This window comes from Eubalaena glacialis, chromosome 8 (genome assembly GCF_028564815.1).
Source record: "Eubalaena glacialis isolate mEubGla1 chromosome 8, mEubGla1.1.hap2.+ XY, whole genome shotgun sequence".
Lineage (NCBI taxonomy): Eukaryota > Metazoa > Chordata > Mammalia > Artiodactyla > Balaenidae > Eubalaena > Eubalaena glacialis.
In genome coordinates this window covers 100,186,821-100,206,920 of record NC_083723.1, presented here as the reverse complement: position 1 = coordinate 100,206,920, position 20,100 = coordinate 100,186,821, and the positions used below count along the sequence as shown (strand labels likewise).

Sequence of the window (20,100 nt, the reverse complement as noted above, 5' to 3'; positions counted from 1 at the left end):
ACTTTCGATTTAGAACATTGAAAATAACATAAAACAAGACAAAAATTCCTTGTATCTCATAATTTATACATAACTACTATGAATGTTTTGGCGTATTTATTTCCAATTCTTTTTTCTGTGACTAGAAATATTAAAACATTTGGTATCATACTCTACAATAGTGTCCTACAATTTCACTTTTAATGACACATTTTTACAGTATTTGTGTAGGTGTCTAACAGGTAATGTATGTTTACATTATTTCTTTATTTGTTTACAGGCGTTTGCCTGGTGGCCTGATTTATTGGCAGAGCATGCAGAGAAATTCTGGGCTTTATTCACAGTGGATATGGATACCGCACTGGAAACACAACCACAAGACTCCTGGGACAGTTTTCCTCTTTTCCAGCTGCTTAATAATTTCCTCAGAAATGACGGTAAGCACTTCCATTTTCTTTAGTGTAGAAATGGGGAGGAGGGGAGAACTTTGTGTGTGTGAGTCTGGGTTTACGGAGCTCTAGCAGTCACCCCACAAGAATCAACACGGGTAACGTTAACATTTGCTCAGTCTCCCCAGGTATATCCCACCCGGATCTGGGCGAGACCAGCAACACTCTCGCATTGCTCCACTGGCCTCTAAAGTTGCTCTCATTCCTACCCTCCTGCTTCATCAGGCACTGACGACATAGGCACCTTCTCAGTGTACCTGTGAATCAGAAAATCTTCAAAGGTTAACATTTCTAAAGTACCTGAGAATTTAAGATCTCTGAAAGACACCTTAGAAACTTATTATTCTAGACATCATGCCATGTTACTTAGAAACTTATTATTCTAGACATCATGCCATGTTAAGGCTTCTACTAATACACACTGTGCTAATATCGTTTGCCTGAAGAGATTCGGTTCTACAGATGATAGGAATATTGCCCTGCGGTATTGCTTGCTCTCTCAGTATTTAGAAATTGAAGAGAATGTAAAGGTTCTCTGTTGAGATATTTTTTTCCAATGCTGTAATAACTTTTATAATTATTCTGGTACATGGTCTTCTAGCAGCCAGTATAAACCTAGTTTTTCGTCAGGATTTTTGGAGGCATTTCTTAGCATACAGATTCCTGTGGGCCTTTCCTTTGATGATTCTTTTTGAAGTTTCCCTTCAACTCAGGTTTGGTTTCTACTGACAGCCTTTTGCTTCAACACTTGCAGTGGTCTTGGGGTCACTAATTCCCTATTGTATTACACTACTCTCAATATAAACCAGGTTGAACTCTGCCTCTTTCTAACCTCTGGTTCTGACTTGTTCTGCCTGATCCATGGAATGGCCTTCTTTTGTTGCATAAGTTCTTCTCCCAGCCATTATTCCCAGTCATTTAACTCTTTCTCATGTGATAGCGTTTTCATGCCCATCACCATTTTTATCACCTTCCTCTAAGAAGGTCTCACTCCAGTTTTCAATATTGCTCTGGAGTGTGATGCTAAGAAGTACACAGTGCCCACAATGTTACCTGGGTAACCCAGGCCCCAAGGAGAGCTGCCTGCCTTCTGCCCTATCTTCCTGCAGCCCACGGCTGCCCTCTCTCCCAGGAGCTTAGTCACACTGGTGATACAGTTCACACTTGCTGTCTTTTAAAACTCCAGATCTCTTTGCTTCTCTCTTTGCAGGATATCACTACTCTGTGTTTCCAGGTTTAAATTTAAATCTTTTTTTTTTTGACATTTGTCTTTGTTTTTTTAAAAATTACTCTCTTGATGTTGTTCCTCACCCTAATCCATCATTTCTTACCTTCCTTTGGTTATTCATCCCTTTGAGTCTATGATAAAACTATAACTGTTTTACTGGGAAAAAACAGCTACATAGATATGAAATTGTGTGTAATATTGGACTCCCCATGGACATCTGGATTTGGGACACCAGGGTAAGAACCTTTGTTATACTAATTAATAACATGTTATACTAAGTATATAAGAGAGAGGCATCATGTTATACTAATTAATAACATGTTATACTAAGTATATAAGAGAGAGGCATCATATTATACTAATTAATAACATGGGCTTTGGTGCCAGACAGATTCATATCTGTCTCTGCTGCTCACTACTTGACCTTTGACAATAGCTTAACCTCGGTAAACTTTAGGTTCTTCATCTATAAAAGAAAGAAATAATAGTACCTACAGTGTATTGGTGGTGAGGATTAAAGAAGGTAATAGCTCATGTATAATGAATGCTAAATAAATATTATAGATATTAATCAGTTACAAATTCAGTCTTGATTTTTTTAGCCATCTTATTCATTCTCTTATCCAATTTCATTTCCAAAAGGTCTTATTAAAAAGCCAAAGAACTAAGCTACAATTCCTACTTCAGGTTCAACAACAATGTCTGCTCTCAGGAGTTGCTATACCCACAGTTATCCGTATGTGAATCGTTTATTCTGCAAATTGTCCTCAGACAGCTTTTACATTCCAGTTTGGTTCCCTCCTGCCAGCTAGCAGACCTCAAATGACCTTCTTCTTCCCCAGTCTCTTATCATCATTTTTTTTTCTGCTAAGAAATTACAAATGAGGTTTAATATTTTCTTATGACAAATATATATCAATAAACTTACTGCCAAAAATAAATACATGTACAATATTATACATTTAGTCCCTAAATGAGAATAAATAAACATAGGATTATTTCTAACATTGCTCTTCTCCACTTGCATGAAAACTCAAGAATTGACCATATTTAGATTTATTTGGGGGTTTGTTCAAAGATGAAGGTATTTATTAATATTCTCAGTGAAATAGTAAAGATGATGAATCATTTAACTTATTCAATATATTAGAATTTATTTATAAAGAAAATAAATATGCTGTAGATTTCTTAGAAATTTTCTTGGGGAACCTCTACTATAATGCCAATGAATTAACATCTTTTAAAATTTATTTTTAAGAAGAGCTCTTATATTTAAGTGTAATTTTATGAGTCATATCAAAAAGAACACTAAAAAGAGAATAACAGAAATGTGATTTTTAGCCAAATATTTAATTCAAAAAAATATCACATTTCTCTCCTGTTTTAAACCATTTTTATAAAATTGGCTACTAGTAAATGCATAAAGTATTGTGTTAGGTCATTTTGGTATACATTACTCAATCACACAGAAGCATTGATTAATGATTTCTTTTGAATGTTATCAATTTGGGGGGGTAAGTCTAGATCTAGGCTTTGATTTTGCAGTGATTAACATATTTTAGAAAACATCAATTATTTCAGAGAAAAACAGCTCCCCTATGTAGTGAGGTAAATAGAAAAGTTCTCCAGTGCCGTAATTTCCTTTTGGTACTGGGAGAACGGTGTGGTCTGGGGAATTGAAATAGAATGCAGTAACTTTCAACTCAAGCTCACAAGTTACTATCCAAAGCCAAGACCACTTAGTAATATCTCAGTAGTTGGTAAGACATAATTTTTTTTTGCTATTAATATCACCCTTGATAATAATGAAGAATATTGTTAATAATTATGTTTGTTTCATTAAATTCCTGAAATATTCAGATGGTGATTTAGTGAATTCAATTCAAATGTTAAATGTCAACCTATAGCTGCCCCCAAATTGTCCTTTTGGAAAGCTTATAGAAAAACATAAAACTTCTGTCCTTTTACCACCACCTCCCGAAGAAAGATTCTTACATCACTGCCATGGCCTGACAGTTTTTACCGTATTGACCCAACTAGAGGTATAGTCCAAATTCTAATTAATTTAAACCTTAACTAGCCAGGGATAAAATAGGAACAGATTGCTCCAAAATGTCCAGTCTTGTTAAGGGAGATAATTTGCTGGATAACAGTGCTTACTCTTACCCCACACGTGGCATACCACTACTTATATTGAGATTTTAAATGGTTGTGATTTATTACTAATAATGTCACATATTTATGTCTGCTTTTCCAAAATAAAAATTACTAACACGTCTCTAACAGAAATATTAGTTAGAATTTGTGCTTTATTTGTGCCTTGAAAGCTTTATAGCTGAGTTGTTTTGGGGTTTTTTTTTTAATGAATAATTTAGATGTTCCTGCTGGATGTTTACCATCTTTATTTTGTTAAAATATTTATGCTTTGATATTTAAAAATAGGTGTTTATCTTTAGGGGAGTGGAGAGGATCTTAGACAAACGTCTTCATTTTCCAGCTGAATAAACTAAACCCCTAGGAGGCGAGGTGCCTGGGCTGGGGCTTGCTGGCAGGAAACCAAGGCAGCGGCAAGTTGGAGCCTGATCACTTGGTCTCCAGCCCACCTCAGTCTGCAGTCACAAATGCAGATTCTGGGAGCATTTATAAAATAAGATAATATTTTTAAAGAAGATAGGAGATTCCTTGAACTTTTATTTTTACCTCATAGAATGTTTATAAGGGCCTTGAATTATGGAGGCAAAGGAAGCAGGTTGGTTAAAGGGTGCAGAAAGGACCAGATAAAGTATTGTCTTAGCATGTACCTTAAAAAACATCCATGACGAGATTTCCAGGGACTGAACTAATTAGAGGAGGAAAGAGATTCAAGACAGTGAATTCGGTTGCTATTTTAAGGAGGGAAAAAAGAACTGTGTCTGGGGTAGGTGTGTTTCCTTACAGTTGGGCGTGATTAGGGAAAGTCTTAGCCTTAAGGATCCTTGGAGATGAAATGTGGTTTTCCTCGAGGGAAGAGTACCAGCTGCACCACAATTTTAGCAACTGTCCCCAGTCTCCCGCCCCTCACAGGCTCACCCATTGACTCCCAGAGAAGGACTGATGAAGAAAACAAACTCCGGCTCCCTCATTTCTGTCCAAAAAAGACTGAACTCCCACTTACCTCTCCACCCTTCCTCCACACATCCTGATCCACTCCCCACAACTCAAGTCTTAATTAGATGGGTAATCACTTTAAATGGTATCTCAGGAAACAGTTTTGAAAAACAGATGTATTAAAATTAGGGAAAATAAATGTTTTCATAATGAAGCAATTAGCATGATAGTTGAATGATCCTGAATGACTATGAAGCTGGTACAAATAGATTCTACCCTTGCGTGCTATTTTCCACAATTGTCCTGTCCTGTCAATAATCCGTATGGCAAGTGACTGCTTCTGACAAATGAAAGCCATCTGCAAATGGCACAAATCATCTCTTTCAGTACTACCGAAAGGCAAACTCTTGGAGCTAGTCACCTTTTAATCTGTGGATATGCTAGCAAGTGGCAAATGACCATTCTGTTGGGAACTGATTCCCAGCTGAAAAATACCACGGTGCTTCTTCTTTAATTAACAGCCTTTTCACATTGCTAGCACATTAAAGCCATCCTGAAGAACACCCGTGCTTATATAATCAATGTCACAGCGTCTCTACCTAAACGAATAATAAATGTTCAGGCTCTACACTAAGTGAAAACCTATTCTCCAAGACTTTCACCTTCATAAAGATGGGCTCATAAAAATCGAAAAAAGAAAAATTGGAATGTGGTCTCATGAGGATAAAAAGGCTAGTGTTAATAATTAACAAGGAGAGTGAAGTGGAGTCAAATTAGCCATAATAGAGCCCAGAGTGACTGGCAAAGTCACCTCTCATTATCAAAAAACTCATTAAGAAATGAAGAGGTGGAAATCCTGCTGGGTTATTCTCACACTTCGGCTGTATCAGAGATTATTTTTCAGATTTCTTTCAAATGAAGAACTGTTAGGTCACCATATTGTATATTAGGTTAATTTTCAGGCTTTGAAATATGGAGGGCTGGCACCTGTGTGTCATTCTACCTCAAGAGCTTAAATGAGCTGTACATCTGAAATTCACAAATTGGTGTTTACAGTTATATCTGTATATACATCTACTAGGAATAATGCGGAAAGGTTTATGACTTCTAGATTATAGCAGAGCTGTGTGCCAGGTTAGCTTTATAGCTCTTTTACAAATGATGAAATGACCACTAAAACTCGAAAATGTATTTAACTCCAATCCCAAGAGCTGATTGAATTCAAAATTGTGTGTCAGAACTTGTTTTACCGACTAATATAGTAAAAGAAATGAAAAAGCAAGGAGTCACTAGCTTTTTTTTAAATTGAATGCTGCAGTACTGCTCTAGTATCTTTTTACTACATGTAGACATTTTAAAATTTTAATCTGTATATTTTCTTAGAAATTAGTGCCTTAGAGAAAATAATCTAAAATGCTCTAACAGTGTTCTTCACTGTAGATTTGCAGAAACATCTTTAACTCCTGAAGGCCACAAACATCAGGAACCCCGCACTTGAGGGCTATTGATCATGTTACAGCCGTACTCAATTGTTTCCATTACCGGGACGGTATTGTGGGACATAACCCCAAAGATCAGAAGGTTGTATTAACTGGAGTAAAATTACAGACTTTTCCATTTGGCTTTAATACTAGTCTCATAAAATCCAGCATGAGAATTGCTAGACCACGAGACTTTGCTTATTTTTGCCTTAAGCCTTGCTTAATGTTTATATTGATTTTTTCCTGAATTAATTCTGCAAGAAATGGGGGCTGAATGCCTACAATTTACCAAATCCCAGTCACCTTACAGATACATGGGTAAAAAACAATTCCTGCCCTTGAAAAGCATATAATCTAGTGGAGGATATGGGCATATATGCAGTACTAACTATAATGCAACAGATTGTAAAACTGTAATTCAATTATGTGTACTGTGTGCTATGACATTTTTAATTATAGTTTTAAACTTGGTTTTGTTTGATTTGGATTTGTTGCCCCCCAAATAATAAACATTATAACATCAGTGCTCTCATTCCTTGTTACCGCCTATCTCTAGATAGATAGATAGATAGATAGATAGATAGATAGATAGATAGATAGATAGATAGATAGGTAGGTAGATAGATAGGTAGGTAGATAGGTATTTTTTAACAAGTGCCCTGAGAGGAAAGGAAGAGTTGGGTGTGGTTTTAGGAGGTTATCATTCCAGTATAGTATAAATTAAATATTACCAAACTATGTAAAATTGCTTATCAAATTTTTAGTTAAAAGGAGAATAAAACCTGAAGAGTTTTCTATTTTACTTAAACCTCAGCAGGATGCTCTCAGAGTTTCCTTTAGGGGGTGGATTTATTCAATTAACAGATATCTATTGAGTGCCTGCTTAATGTGCCAGATTCTGGGCTGGGCGCTATTCCTAGATCTGAGTGGGGAGGAAGTTTGGTTTGGTTTGTGTGTGTGTGTTTTCTTTTTACATAATGCTGTTCTAGGCTGCAGTCCTCCGGGCTTTTCTCCTGAAGCCTGTAGTCATATTTCCTGTGATGGGGATCCCATTATATGTATTTGTCAACATAGAGAGTGACCTATTAATTTTATATCTTAGTCCATGGTGCTTGCATTGTTAAGGATTGATACAGTTTGTAGTCCCTTGAATAATCGTTGTTTTGTGGCAAAATCTATTGCTTTTATTGTGGTTCGTGTGGTTGGGTATTTTTTGTGTTTTTTTGCTGGTCATAAATTACTCATTCCCTTCTGAAATGCCTAATTAGAATTAGAATTTTAGGGGGGAAATTCATTCTTCCTAGTAATCCACTAATGCTGACTAATTAGAAGGAGGAAGGCACGATATAAAATTGGATTATATGGTCTCAGGAGTCAACAGCATATTTTTACCCTAAACACAGTTTGTGAACTCTTTTATCTGCTTATCCTTAATTTATCCAGTGGTTATTGTCTCAGTAATCGTTATTAATTGGATTGTAGTTTAAATTCTGTGTTGAAATCTTACTTTTAAAAGCCTATGACAAGTACTTTTGTAAATGTAAGACTCTTTTGGGTCTGTAAATAATCAACACTCATTTATTAATTATTGGGATGCTCAAAATAACTGGGTACATCTGCACCCCTAGTTTACCTTTTATTTAAGCCTTTTGCTTTCTTTTTGCCATTTCTAATTGTACTGTTGGGCTTGATGTCATTGATGCTTCACTATTGTCTGACAAGGTGATATTTGGAGACATAGAATAGAATCTTTTGGAAAAAAATATTTTTATCAACCAAGTAGATGCTAGTCCTCCACTTATGTTCTCGTAACCACTATTTGAGACTCCTCCTGAGTAGTTCTTTCTACTTCCACACCTCTGGTATAATGTCAGAAGCGTTCTTGGGTGAGGCCACATTGAGAACTTGCCTCTTCCAATGAGCTGTTGCAATGGGAGCCTTGTAAAGGCTTGATTTGGACAGGTGGCAACCCCAAATCCTAATCTATCCTTATTAAACCATATGGAGAAGATAGAAGCACTCATTCTGATGCCTGGGGCTACATATTAAGATGGCTTTTGACAGTGTCTGATAGGAATGGGATGCAAACTGGCATATGGGCAACTGAGAAAAGGAGCATACATTTACATACACAAGTATAGTGTCGTCTGTATTCCAGGAGTCTTGCCTTTTGAAACCGGATTCTCTCTTTTCTTTCTTTCCCTTTCTATGTGTATTTTCTCTTCATTTCTTCTCATTTTTCCTCTTCCTCTTTCTCCCCTCCATCCCATCTCTCCCTCCATCCTTCCTCGCCTTTCCTGAATCTGATTACCAAAGAAATACTACCAATTGCCAATTTTCTAAAACTTTTGAACATGGGTTTATAATTTGATTTATTTTAATGAAAAGGAAAACTCTGCTGAAACTTAATCAAACTTTTGGCCAGAATTCAACATTTGTGACCATTCTTAGGAAATACAGGAAATCTCCATTTTCTCCTATTTCTGGAGGATGTAATAGTTTGCTATCAAGTCATGACTGAACAGAGAAAATCCTCCCTTTGGTACATTCATTAAAATAAGAGACATAGAATTCCCTGGTGATCCAGTGGTTAGGATTCCGGGCTTTCACTGACAGGACCCTGATTTGATCCCTGGTCAGGGAACTAAGATCCCACAAGCCACGAAACCCGGCATGGCTGAAAGAAGAATAATAATAATAAAATAAGAGACATAAAATAGACAACATTCATATCCAGTAGAATTTTCAGCAGTATGATCTTGGACATATGGGTCTAAAAATAGGATTTCTCATAAAAATATTTAGTACTATATATTTTATATAAAATATGAAGAGATACACAGGCCTCAAACGTTCTTAATACAGAATAATAATGTAGTAACTATGTAGTAATCTTAATAGTGTATACAGACAGTCATTCATTCAACAAACGTTTGAACACTTGCTCTGAGCCAGGGACTTTGTTGGATACTAAGAATACAGACATAGTCCCTTCTCCAAGGACCTTGCACCCTCATAGGAAGAAAGAGATATGTCAACGAGTACAGAAGTATAACATGGACTACAGTAGAAACCTGTGCAGGGTGGAGAATAAACATGGGAAACCAGTAATTAGGGAAAGGGACAGCAGAATGAAGCATTTCAAGGAAGACTTGGAGGGGAAAGTGTATACTTGAACTGAACCATGAAAATCATTATGGCTGGACCACAGGAAGTAGCGGGGTCAGGCAAACGAAATGAGTCAGAGAGGTCATATTAAGACACCTCATAGGGACTTCCCTGGTGGTCCAGTGGTAAAGAATCCACCTTACAATGCAGGGGATGTGGGTTTGATCCCTGGTCAGGGAACTAAGATCCCACATGCTACGGGGCAACTAAGCCCGCGCGCCACAACTACTGAGCTCGCGCACCTCAGCTAGAGCCTGCGTGCTGCAAACTACAGAGCCCACACGCTCTGGAACCCACACGCCACAACTACAGAGCCCACGCGCCCTGGAGCCTGTGCGCCACAACTAGAGAAGAGAAAACCTGCACGCCGCAACGAAAGATCCTACATGCCTCAATGAAGATCCCGTATGCCGCAACTGACCCGACACAGCCAAAAATAAATAAATAAATAATAAATAAATCTTTAAAAAAAAAAAAAAAGACATCTCATAGATGGCTTTCATTCCATGCTAAGGCTTTTGAAGTTTTTCTTGAGGATCCATTAAAGAATTATAATCTTTAGGAGGTACATTATTTGTTTTACATTTTAGCAAGACCCTGTGCTTGAGATTTTAAGAAGATGAATGGGCAGAAGGAAAATTAGGAGCCTAAGACCAGTTAGGAGATTATTGCATTAGCCAAGGCAGGAGATGAGAAGGCTGGAACTAGGACAACAGCAGTGGTGATGAAGAGAGGGATGAGAAGTGTTATAAAGATAATAAGGATATAAAATATGCAGGTTTTGACTACTGATTGGAGGTAGGAAGTGAAGGAAAGACCTCTGGCACAACTTCCAGGTTGCTGGTATAATGATCAGGTGGACAATCCCTATTTTCACTCCTAGGATGAGAATAGGAGAAGAGAAGTAGGCTTATTTAACAAGATAATGAATTCGGTGCTTATCAAGGATATCAGAAAAGAGAGCTCTTGCTAGAAATACATTTGAGTCAACTGCTACTTAGTCTTAGAATCATTATAACATTTAATAATAACTGAGTTTGATTCTCCTTATGTGCTTCTTCATCTTAAGAAAGTAAGTACGGCTTAATAGCCAACATACCTAATCTCTAAATGTATAATAAAGTAGCATTTGAACTGCTCAGGTAGAATGCTCATTTGCAGAGGTAATGATTTGTTAACATTAGCATGTGTTTTGGCTTTGGTGTACTTAAAAATAATGACAGTATTTAACAGTACCTATCAAGATGCAGAGCCTAAGGTTCTTTATACTTTTTATTAGTAAGCCATATAAATTAAGGCTTAGGCACACAGTCTAGCTGTATAGCAATGTAAAATTATCCAGCTTTCAATGCGTATTATAAGCACATTGAATATTTTCACAGTATTAGTTTGCTTTTTTATTGAAATATAGTTGATGTATAATATTATATAAGTTACAGGTGTACAATATAGTGATTCACAATTTGTAAAGGTTATACTCCATTTATAGTTATTGTAAAATATTGGCTATATTCCTTGTGTTGTACAGTATATCCTTGGAGCTTATTTTATACCTAATAGTTTATACCCCTTAGTCCCCTTCCCCCTTCCCACTGGCTCTTTTTTGTTTTATTCACTGGTTTATTATATTTTTTATAGTCCACATATAAGTGATATTATACAGTATTTGTCTTTCTCTGTCTGACTTATCTTCCTTAGCATAATGCCTTCCAAGTCCATCCATGTTACTGCAGATGGTAAAATTTCTTTTCTTTCTTTTTTTAATGGCTGAGTAGTATTCCATTGTATACGTATACCACATCTTCTTTCTCCATTCATCTGTTGATGGACACTTAGGTTGCTTCCGTATCTTGGCAATTGTAAATAATGCTGCTATGAACATTGGGGTGCATGTATCTTTTTGAATTAGTGTTCTTGTTTTTTTGGATATATACACAGGAGTGAAATTGCTGAAAGACCCCAAATATCCAAAATAATCTTGAGAAAGAGCAGAGCTGGAGGAATCATGTTCCCTGAGTTTAGTTTACTTTTCAGTTCATTGAATATAATCGTTTTGGTAACCTTTTCACTTTTTCATGTTGTAACTGAGTTTTTAAAAATTCTAATTCCAAAAACATATAATTCATCTAAGATATGGTGTAGCGTGTTTGTCATTTGCAAGACTTTTTTTTTTTTAATCTAGAAGAGTTTGCTACATTTCTACGTCTTAAAAGTCTACGTCTTAAAAGTTGCTAATGTTATGACGGTAGGTGGAACAGATGTATGAATGAATAGATAGACAGATAATAGCTTACAGTAACTAAAATTGAAGGAGGATAGTATTATAATCTATGGAAGTTAAGACGGGGCTCTGGTATCAAATCTTTGTTCTACTGTCTAATGACTAAATGACTTGGCCAAGTGTCCTAAATTATCTGTGCCTCAATTTCCTTGTTGATAAGATTGAAAAAAATAATAGTGCTTCCCTCACAGGGTTTTTCTGATGATTAAATGAGAATGCATATAAAGGACTTAGTACAGTGTTTGACACTCCAAAAATGCTCATGATGAGGAAGAGGAGATGGAGGAAGGTTCTGAAGTAGAGAGCCAATAAATTCAGTTTGGGTACCACAATGATTTAGATGAGTAAAAGTACTTCATCCTTAATGTTTAGTATCCCTATTTAAGTGACATTTGGTAAAAGGAACTGAATTACATGATCTGTAGTACCTTCTAGCTTTATGACTGAATCTCTAGGAATAAATAAAGCTCCTTTCGTGCTAATGAAAACATCATTAAGATAATATTAGTCTCCTCAATAAGACATTTATCATTAAATATGATTATCATTCTCACTTTAATGGGAAATCTTTTAGCATATAGATAAGCCAGAAAAGATTATTTTACTACAAAAAAATGCTAAAATATATCGGAGATAGAAAAAAAAAAGTATTTCCTTCTGTACTTAGAATAACTTCCTACTCCACTTTCATGTGTCTGTAGTTTTCCAGCCTCTGACAAATTTTAGAATCACTAAATTAAAGTAATATATAGTGAGCATTTTCATATTTGTGCCACCATGGTGAGCGTCACATTCTTTGCCCAAGTTTTAAAACACTACTTAGGTTTTTGAGGTATATTTTTCTTGAGGAAGATTATGTGGAAATTGGCATACTTAGCTGAATATTTTATGAAGACAGTACTGTTAAAGTGTGCTGGTAATTAAATTTAGTAACTATGAGCATATACAGCTATTCAAATTCACAGAAGTGTTGAGATATAATTGACATATAACATTGTGTAAGTTCAAGGTGTGCACTGTAGTGATTTGATATACCTAACGTATATCAAAGTTTAATGCAATAAGGTTAGTTGATTAATGCAATAAGGTTAGTTGACAGATCCTTCACTTCACATGCCTACAATATTTTTGGGGGGCAGTGGTAAGAACATTTGAGATCTAATCTCTTGACCATGTTCAAGTATGTAGTACGCTATTGTTAACCATATTCATCATGCTGGGAAAAAGGAAAAGTGAATGGGATTACTGAGAGGCTTTTCCCCATCTCCCACCTCGGCCGTTCTCATCCAGGCCACCACCACCATCGTCATCATCTTTTAGCTGGTCTGTTGCAGAAAAGAACTGAATACTGCCCTCCTTCTCTGCTTTCACCCTTCACACGTACCCTATTTCCACACAGTAGCCGGAGAGACCATATCAAGTCACTCCTCTCTTAGTAATAATAAAAATAATAATGTGTCCCATTGCCCCAGTAAAATCCATCCTTTTCAAATGTCCTACCATCTAGACATCACCTTGGACTATTCTTCCCCCTCCCTCACTCAACTTCTGCCACACTGGCTTTCTCGTTTTTCTAGAAACACACCAACTCATTCCTTTCTTAAAACATTGATGCTAGCCGTCCCCTATACCTGGAAACTTTCCCTCTAAATCTTCCACAGAGGGCTCCCCTATCATTTCGGCTCAATTAAAATACCATCTCTTAAGAAATACCTTTCCTAACCACAGAGTATATTTTTAAATGAACACGTTTTCACTTTGAAGGTTATTAGAAGAAATCACAACTGGGTTTAGGATGTTCGCTTGAGAAATATGTACCGTCATCCAAAAAATTACAAATTCTTTGTTGACAATTACTTAGCATTACTTAGTATTTTCCTAAAGATTCTCTATTCTTTCATGGTGCAACTTAGACACATACTGTGTTAGTTTGGGCTACAACAATAGAATACCATCGACTGTGTGGCTTATAAATAACAGAAATTTATTTCTTACAGTTCTGGAGGCTGGGAAGTCTAAGATCAAAGCACTAGCAGATTCAGTGTCTGGGGAGAGCTAGATTTCCTGGGTCACAGACAACCGTCTTCTCACTGTATCTTCACAGAGTGAAAGGGTCAAGGGAATGTCTCTGGGGTCTCTTTGATAAGGATCCTAATCCTGTTCTTGAGGGCTCTGCCCTAGACTTGATCACCTCCCAAAGATCCCATCTCCTAATACCATCATACTGGGAGTTAGGATTTCAACATATGAATTTGGGAGAGATACATTCAGTCTACAGCACTGACCTGTGTTCTAATAAAACTATGACCTGTGCATAGAAAGCAGCCATCTTTTAGTGGAGGGAAGTGCATCTTGTCCAGCAGTCCTGTCCTAGTAGCGCAAATTCTTAGACTTCTGCAACGGCTTCAGGTTGGATGTCCTATATCACAATTCAGTGAAGACTAATGGGCAACTAAAAAATGCATGTGATATGCTGACTTTTTAAATACCCATGTGAAAAAGTAAATGCCTAAGAAGAAAATCCACAAATAACTAAAAAGTTCATGAAGCAGAATAGACATTCCCAAGGCCACAGTCACCCTCCTGCTGAATTAAACTAGTGTATCTCTTAGAAACAATAAAACTTCTCTCTTAGAATTGAACAGGTTTAGATCTTCTGTGATACACAGCATACCACAGGTATTCTAACTCTGTTTAATTGCTGTATTTACACGTGTCAAGACCTTCAGGGAATTCGGCAGCTCCCTTGAATCTACAGCAAGTGGTCAAATGTCTCATGTGCTAAACCTCTTAGAAAGTAAAACCATACCACCTGGCAGGAACATTTTATAGAGATATAATCTATCTGTGGTTTTGACAGCCATATATAGGAGGTCAATTGTACTTCTTGATCAATTTTCATGACACGATATCCAACATGAGGAGCCAGACCTGTATTTTATTGGTTCTGTGTCAGACTCTTTCCAGAAAAGTTTTTCATCCATATTTTCCAAATGCCTGATATTATCCCTCTGACAAACACTGTTTCTGCTTGACTATTTCAGCACTTCTATGTAATGGAAAATTTCATAAACACTTGCAAGAAATCTTTGTGCCCTTGGTTGTCCGCTACGTGGATCTCATGGAGTCCTCCATCGCCCAGTCAATTCACAGAGGTTTTGAGCAAGAGACATGGCAGCCTGTCAAGTAGGTATCTTGCCTAGTGTCCACAGAGCCCCTGTCTCTTCTGTCCTGACCTTATGACTTTACACGTGGCCATCTGTAGTTATTGCTTATGGTGGTCCCTTCCCACGTTGTTTGTTTCTTTACAGGAATATCGCCAACAGTCTTCCCAATGTAGCTCTTCCAAAAGTTCCAAGTCTGCCTCTTAATCTTCCACAGATTCCTAGCTTTTCTACTCCTTCGTGGATGGCTTCTTTATATGAGTCCACGTGTGTATCCCTCACTTATTTCCTGGTGGTGTGTTAGCTGGTGCATGGCCTGGGCTGTATTCTGTGCAGATGTGTTTAGATTGCATGGCATTTATCATCATTGGTTGAGGAATACTATGTTTGGTTTTATTTGTTTTGAGTTTTTGAAGCTATTAAGCTAAGCTTAGCATATCAATGATAAATAATATAGATTTTTTTAAAAACTCACTGGTTTGATGTCATTCATATGTAATCTGTGGGGCAAGGGTCATTTTGTGACCCAGGTTGTAGACTCTAGTCTAAGTGATATAACCAGAGTTCTCCATATTCAGACAAGCAGTGTGGTTAACGGTAGGTATGTATGTCCAGGATCCTTAGTTGGCTCCAGCTTTGTTACTGCCACTTGATTTATCTTGTATATGTAGAAAAACCTTTGTAAGAACAGTTTCAAGAACATAATCTTTTTCTGCTTTAATCTTAGTCTCACCTTTAAAGAAACAATAATGCAGGTTGCAGAGAACGGGTTGTCCTTTGTTTCTCAGTACCAACAAGTTCTTCTTTTGTCCTTTCATATATCATTTGATGCACCTCGTTATTTTTAAGTAATCTTTATTTCATTACAAACCATATTTATTAACTCCACATTGTGATGAGCCTACCTATTGCAGATTCAGTAACCAAGAGTCATTCAAGTGAAAAGGACATGGGCTTTGAAATCGATCAGCCCCACATTTAGATCCTAGCTTATTCATCGTTAAGTCTTCCTTTGCCTCAGTTTCCTCAACTCTAAAATGGTTATGACACCTAACTTAAAGACGTTTTTTGTGAGGATTTTTTAAAAAACTGTGAAATGTGCCTGGCACAGCGTAGAGTCTCGATAGATGATAACCACTCCTATTCTACATTATGATTGTTATTACTATAATTATTATTACATTATCCTCAGTCATCATTATTACTCATAACTGTATGGTTTTCAAAAGTATGAGCCTCACAGCAATCAAATGAACTCAATAACAGCCCATGCTTTGCACAAGGTCTCTCATGAAGTCAGCTAGAAAGAATAATAATTATAAGAAGAAAATTACCTACCATTTATAGAGAATTTGTTGTATAAAGTGCCAAATTCTTTATCTCGGTTAAGCTTTGTAACAACTCTGTGAGGTAAATGTCACTTTCCCTATTTTACAGTTAAGGAAACTAAGTCACAAAGAAGTCAAAAGGCAAAACTTACCAGTGTCTCACAGTAAGCAAATGACAAAGACAAGATTTGAACCCAGGTTTGCTTGACTCCAAAGCTCTCACTCCGATTATTAATATATTTTGCTTCAAGAGAATATACTGATTAAAAACTTGTCCAACATCCAAAACCTATCCCATCACCACGTGTCAAATCTATTCCCAGTCTAATCTGCATATAATCAAAAAAAAGAGAGAAACAAAGACCAAGGAAGAGAATGATAACTTGCAAAATAGTTTGGCAGTTTTTCTCCAAATTAAACATCAACACTATACTCATAATAATTATTAAGATATTAGGTTACATGTTAATCTTTTTCTTACAAGCAAATGCTTTGGGCTGTTATAGTGTGTAAAGTGGTGTCTGTGTGTCCTCAGTTATCTAGGAAGTGTAGTGAACCTTTCTAAGTTTATGATTTTTTTTGTACTTCTTTACATGGTTTTCTAATTTAACTCCTCTTCTTCCTCATTTCCCATCTGTTTAACATCCTTGATTTTAATGAAGAACACTATTTTGGGCACTGCCTTGTGAAATTTAGTGGGTTTTTTTTGTCATTACTATATTAGCTTTGAGATATATGTGAGCCCTAAATCTCATTATTAGGAGCCCCTTTTTAAAAATAACCTGTCTCAGGACAGGAGTGTCCTGTCTTTATAACAAATTGTGACTTTGTAAATAAAGTGTTTCTACTTTCATCATTCTGGGCAAATAAAAAAAGTATGTTTTACAAGTTAGTTACCATTATCTTTACCTGCCAAGGTTATCAACACTAGGCTTTGTGTCAAGGTGGCCAGAATTACTGATAATGTTCTGATGTCATTGCAAAGTTTTTTTTAACTTTTCTTATAAAGCATTAAATAGCAAGAAAAAAATCCCATTTCACATATATAAGGAGTTAAAAATACAACTACTGATAAAGTAAAGAGAAATAATACTAAACTATCCATGAGTCTGAAGATACATCTCTACATACTAATGTATAAATCACCTTAAGAGGTGCTCCTCCAAATCTCTCGCTGTATATAAAATCTTCATTCTGGGTTTTTTCACTCTAGAAGTGAATGCCAGTCAGGTGAGTTTACTGCTGGCATTATGAGAAAATTATCTCAGACTCCATTTTTCACATTTGAATTCTTTAATCTGTTACTAATACTTTTAGGGATAGGTCACTGATTAGAAATAATTTTAAAATGAAAAAGCTCTGAATAAATTGCAGGTTATACATGCCAGCTTGAGAGAAAACCTATTTACATTTTTTCATCTATTTAATTATAACAAACTCTTGTTATCTTAATTACATTCCCAATTAAGCACATGTATCATTCAGAATCTTACCATAACATCAAAGAACAGAAAAAACATATATCCATATTCTCTATAAAGATTTAATTGTCACATATGATGAGAAAGTCCATTTTTAATAGAATTCTACCTTTACTATTTGGGGGTTTGTTTTAATGGTGGCTTTTGTTGCTGTTGTTTTGTTGTAAAAAATTATAAGAAGTAGATTTGCTTCTTTGACAATTATATTCAATTACTCTTAAAACATAGTTCCTCTATCTACTAAATTGTACAGATGTACAGGAGGATTTTGCTTCAGGATTTTTTTCTCTTATTTTTTATTATATAAATGGCAAAATGGAGAATTGACTATAGTGTTTTCTCAAACATTTTTTACAGCAATGTCAGCATGGTTGTCTGGTTCTTTTGTTTAATGATACATTTGGGGCACTGAATATTAAGGTTTGGAGATATTGAACGAGGGAAGTGCTATGGGTAATGTTCACTGCTTTGCTGTGATCATTCCCTTGAGAATTTAACTCTGAGGACATCTTGGCTAGACGAGGAGATCATGAGGAATTACTGGCAAAACGGGAGGAGGAAAGCACAGTAGATTGGTGATGGAGCGAAGATGCTGGGCGCTGCGGGGCAGAAATAAGCTTTTAATTAGCCAGAGCAGGAGGTGATTGTTTTTACGCTGGCTAATTAAGATATATTTAGCTAAACGATGTGGTTATTTAAAAGAATTTTCTTTTTTATAAAATTTTTCCACCATGCCCTTGTGATAAGTTAGTTTATTTTATTTTAATATTTTTCTTTTACAAACCTAAAATATAAATTTTAGGTTAGTATATGTTAAAATGTTGGAAAGCTAAGCAGAAATGAATCATACAGCAGTTTTTGTTTTTTTCTTTTTCTTTTGTTCTCTTTTACAATTAAGTTTCAGTATACATAGGAATATTTTATTTTCAAATCATCTATTTTCCTATTAGGCTGTATACTTACTTAATGAAAAGTAATAATATTATCCTTTACTCAAATATGATATACTCTGACACAAATTACCTTCTCGCATGGTGTGAAAATATGGTCCCTAGAGTAACTTTACCATAGTAGTGAATGCATAGCAGACCTCAGCTTCATGGTTAGATAGGTGGAAGGACCTGAAATACATGATGGTGCTCCAACTTGAGAGCACCTTGAATATCTTTTCTCTGTTAGACCATACCTGGTACTAAGTTAGGTTTGATTATGAACGGGAAAAGGCACAAAGCATTTCAAAGTAAAAGTAAGATTTGCTTCCCTACCCAGACTGTTACTTCATTCCCAGTACCTGTTTCACCTTTACCTGTAACTGAGAAATTTAAGGCCCTGAAGGCTACATACCTATAGATAGACAGAAGCCATCATGATGACAGAGGCACATATGCATGAGTTAAATAAAGCTGCTAGTTGCTGTTATATGAATTTTCTTGCATAAAACATACTTTTCTGAATTTCTAGGAGGAAATGTGTATTTTATCTTTATCCTAGAGATTGGTAAAGAACAATTTAAGATGTTTGTTCCTATGTATATAATTTGATTTCCTTAGTAAAGAATCATTATTCATTTTACCCCTTTTTAATGAAACCCTACTACTATATTTCTATTTTGTTCTCCTTGCCTTGCCTTATTCATTAAGAAGAAGTGAAAGGGGAAAATTAGAAGGTTGAACAAAGAAAATATTGATCACTAGGGGTTTTACACAGTATTTTTTCACTGATGGCAAGTGATACAGAAAAGAAGAAACAATGTATTGATGGCAAGTGATACAGAAAAGAAGAAACAATGTATTGGTGACCCATGCAGCTAACAGTGGAAGTTCACAATGTTCTTCATTTTTCCTTTTTCTTCTAGTAATGGCTCAGCAACATCAGAAGACCTTTTTTGGAAACTTGACGCACTGCAAATGTTTGTGTTTGATCTTCACTGGCCAGAACAAGAATTTGCCCATCACTTAGAGCAAAGACTTAAACTAATGGCCAGTGATATGATAGAGGCCTGTGTCAAAAGGTAGCCATGTATTTTCAAGTTGCTGCTTACTCTGCCAACTCCCAAAATACCACTTTTCACCAAGTATCTGCTGTATAATTGTCACAAGGAAGGTTTCAACATGTACCACTTTCCCAAAATTTCAAGGACATTAGGTCCTTTGACCTGAATTCTGGGGACCCATGTAATTGATAAAATTGACCTGCTACTTTTTCTCGGGTCTCCTAACCATTACCCTCATCGATAGCACCCATACCATATTAATCCTTTCTCTTGTGCTTATTATCTCTCTGGGAATACTGTGCTTTAAATTCCCAAAGCAATACTTCCTGAGACATATGGAGGAGATCTGTTAAGTACTTTATTCATTACTTACTGTGTCTGTGTGCTGTGAAATGACATGGCAAACTCCATGGATGATCATTGCCATCAATTGTTCTGTTTTTCTGGTATTCTCTATCCAC

The 20,100-nt window shown here is 36.1% G+C and overlaps 1 protein-coding gene across 11 annotated transcripts in view; it reads left to right on the top strand.

Annotated features, from left to right (window-relative positions):
• CADPS2 (calcium dependent secretion activator 2) overlaps window positions 1-20,100 on the top strand; it is a 548,265-nt gene that overhangs the window by 460,575 nt on the left and 67,590 nt on the right. For all 11 annotated transcript variants that reach the window (XM_061198688.1, XM_061198685.1, XM_061198689.1 and 8 more), the window contains 3 exons: window positions 260-416; window positions 14,718-14,859; window positions 19,502-19,657. In XM_061198688.1, the coding sequence (XP_061054671.1) occupies window positions 260-416; window positions 14,718-14,859; window positions 19,502-19,657 (455 nt within the window). The remainder of the gene's footprint in view (window positions 1-259; window positions 417-14,717; window positions 14,860-19,501; window positions 19,658-20,100) is intronic.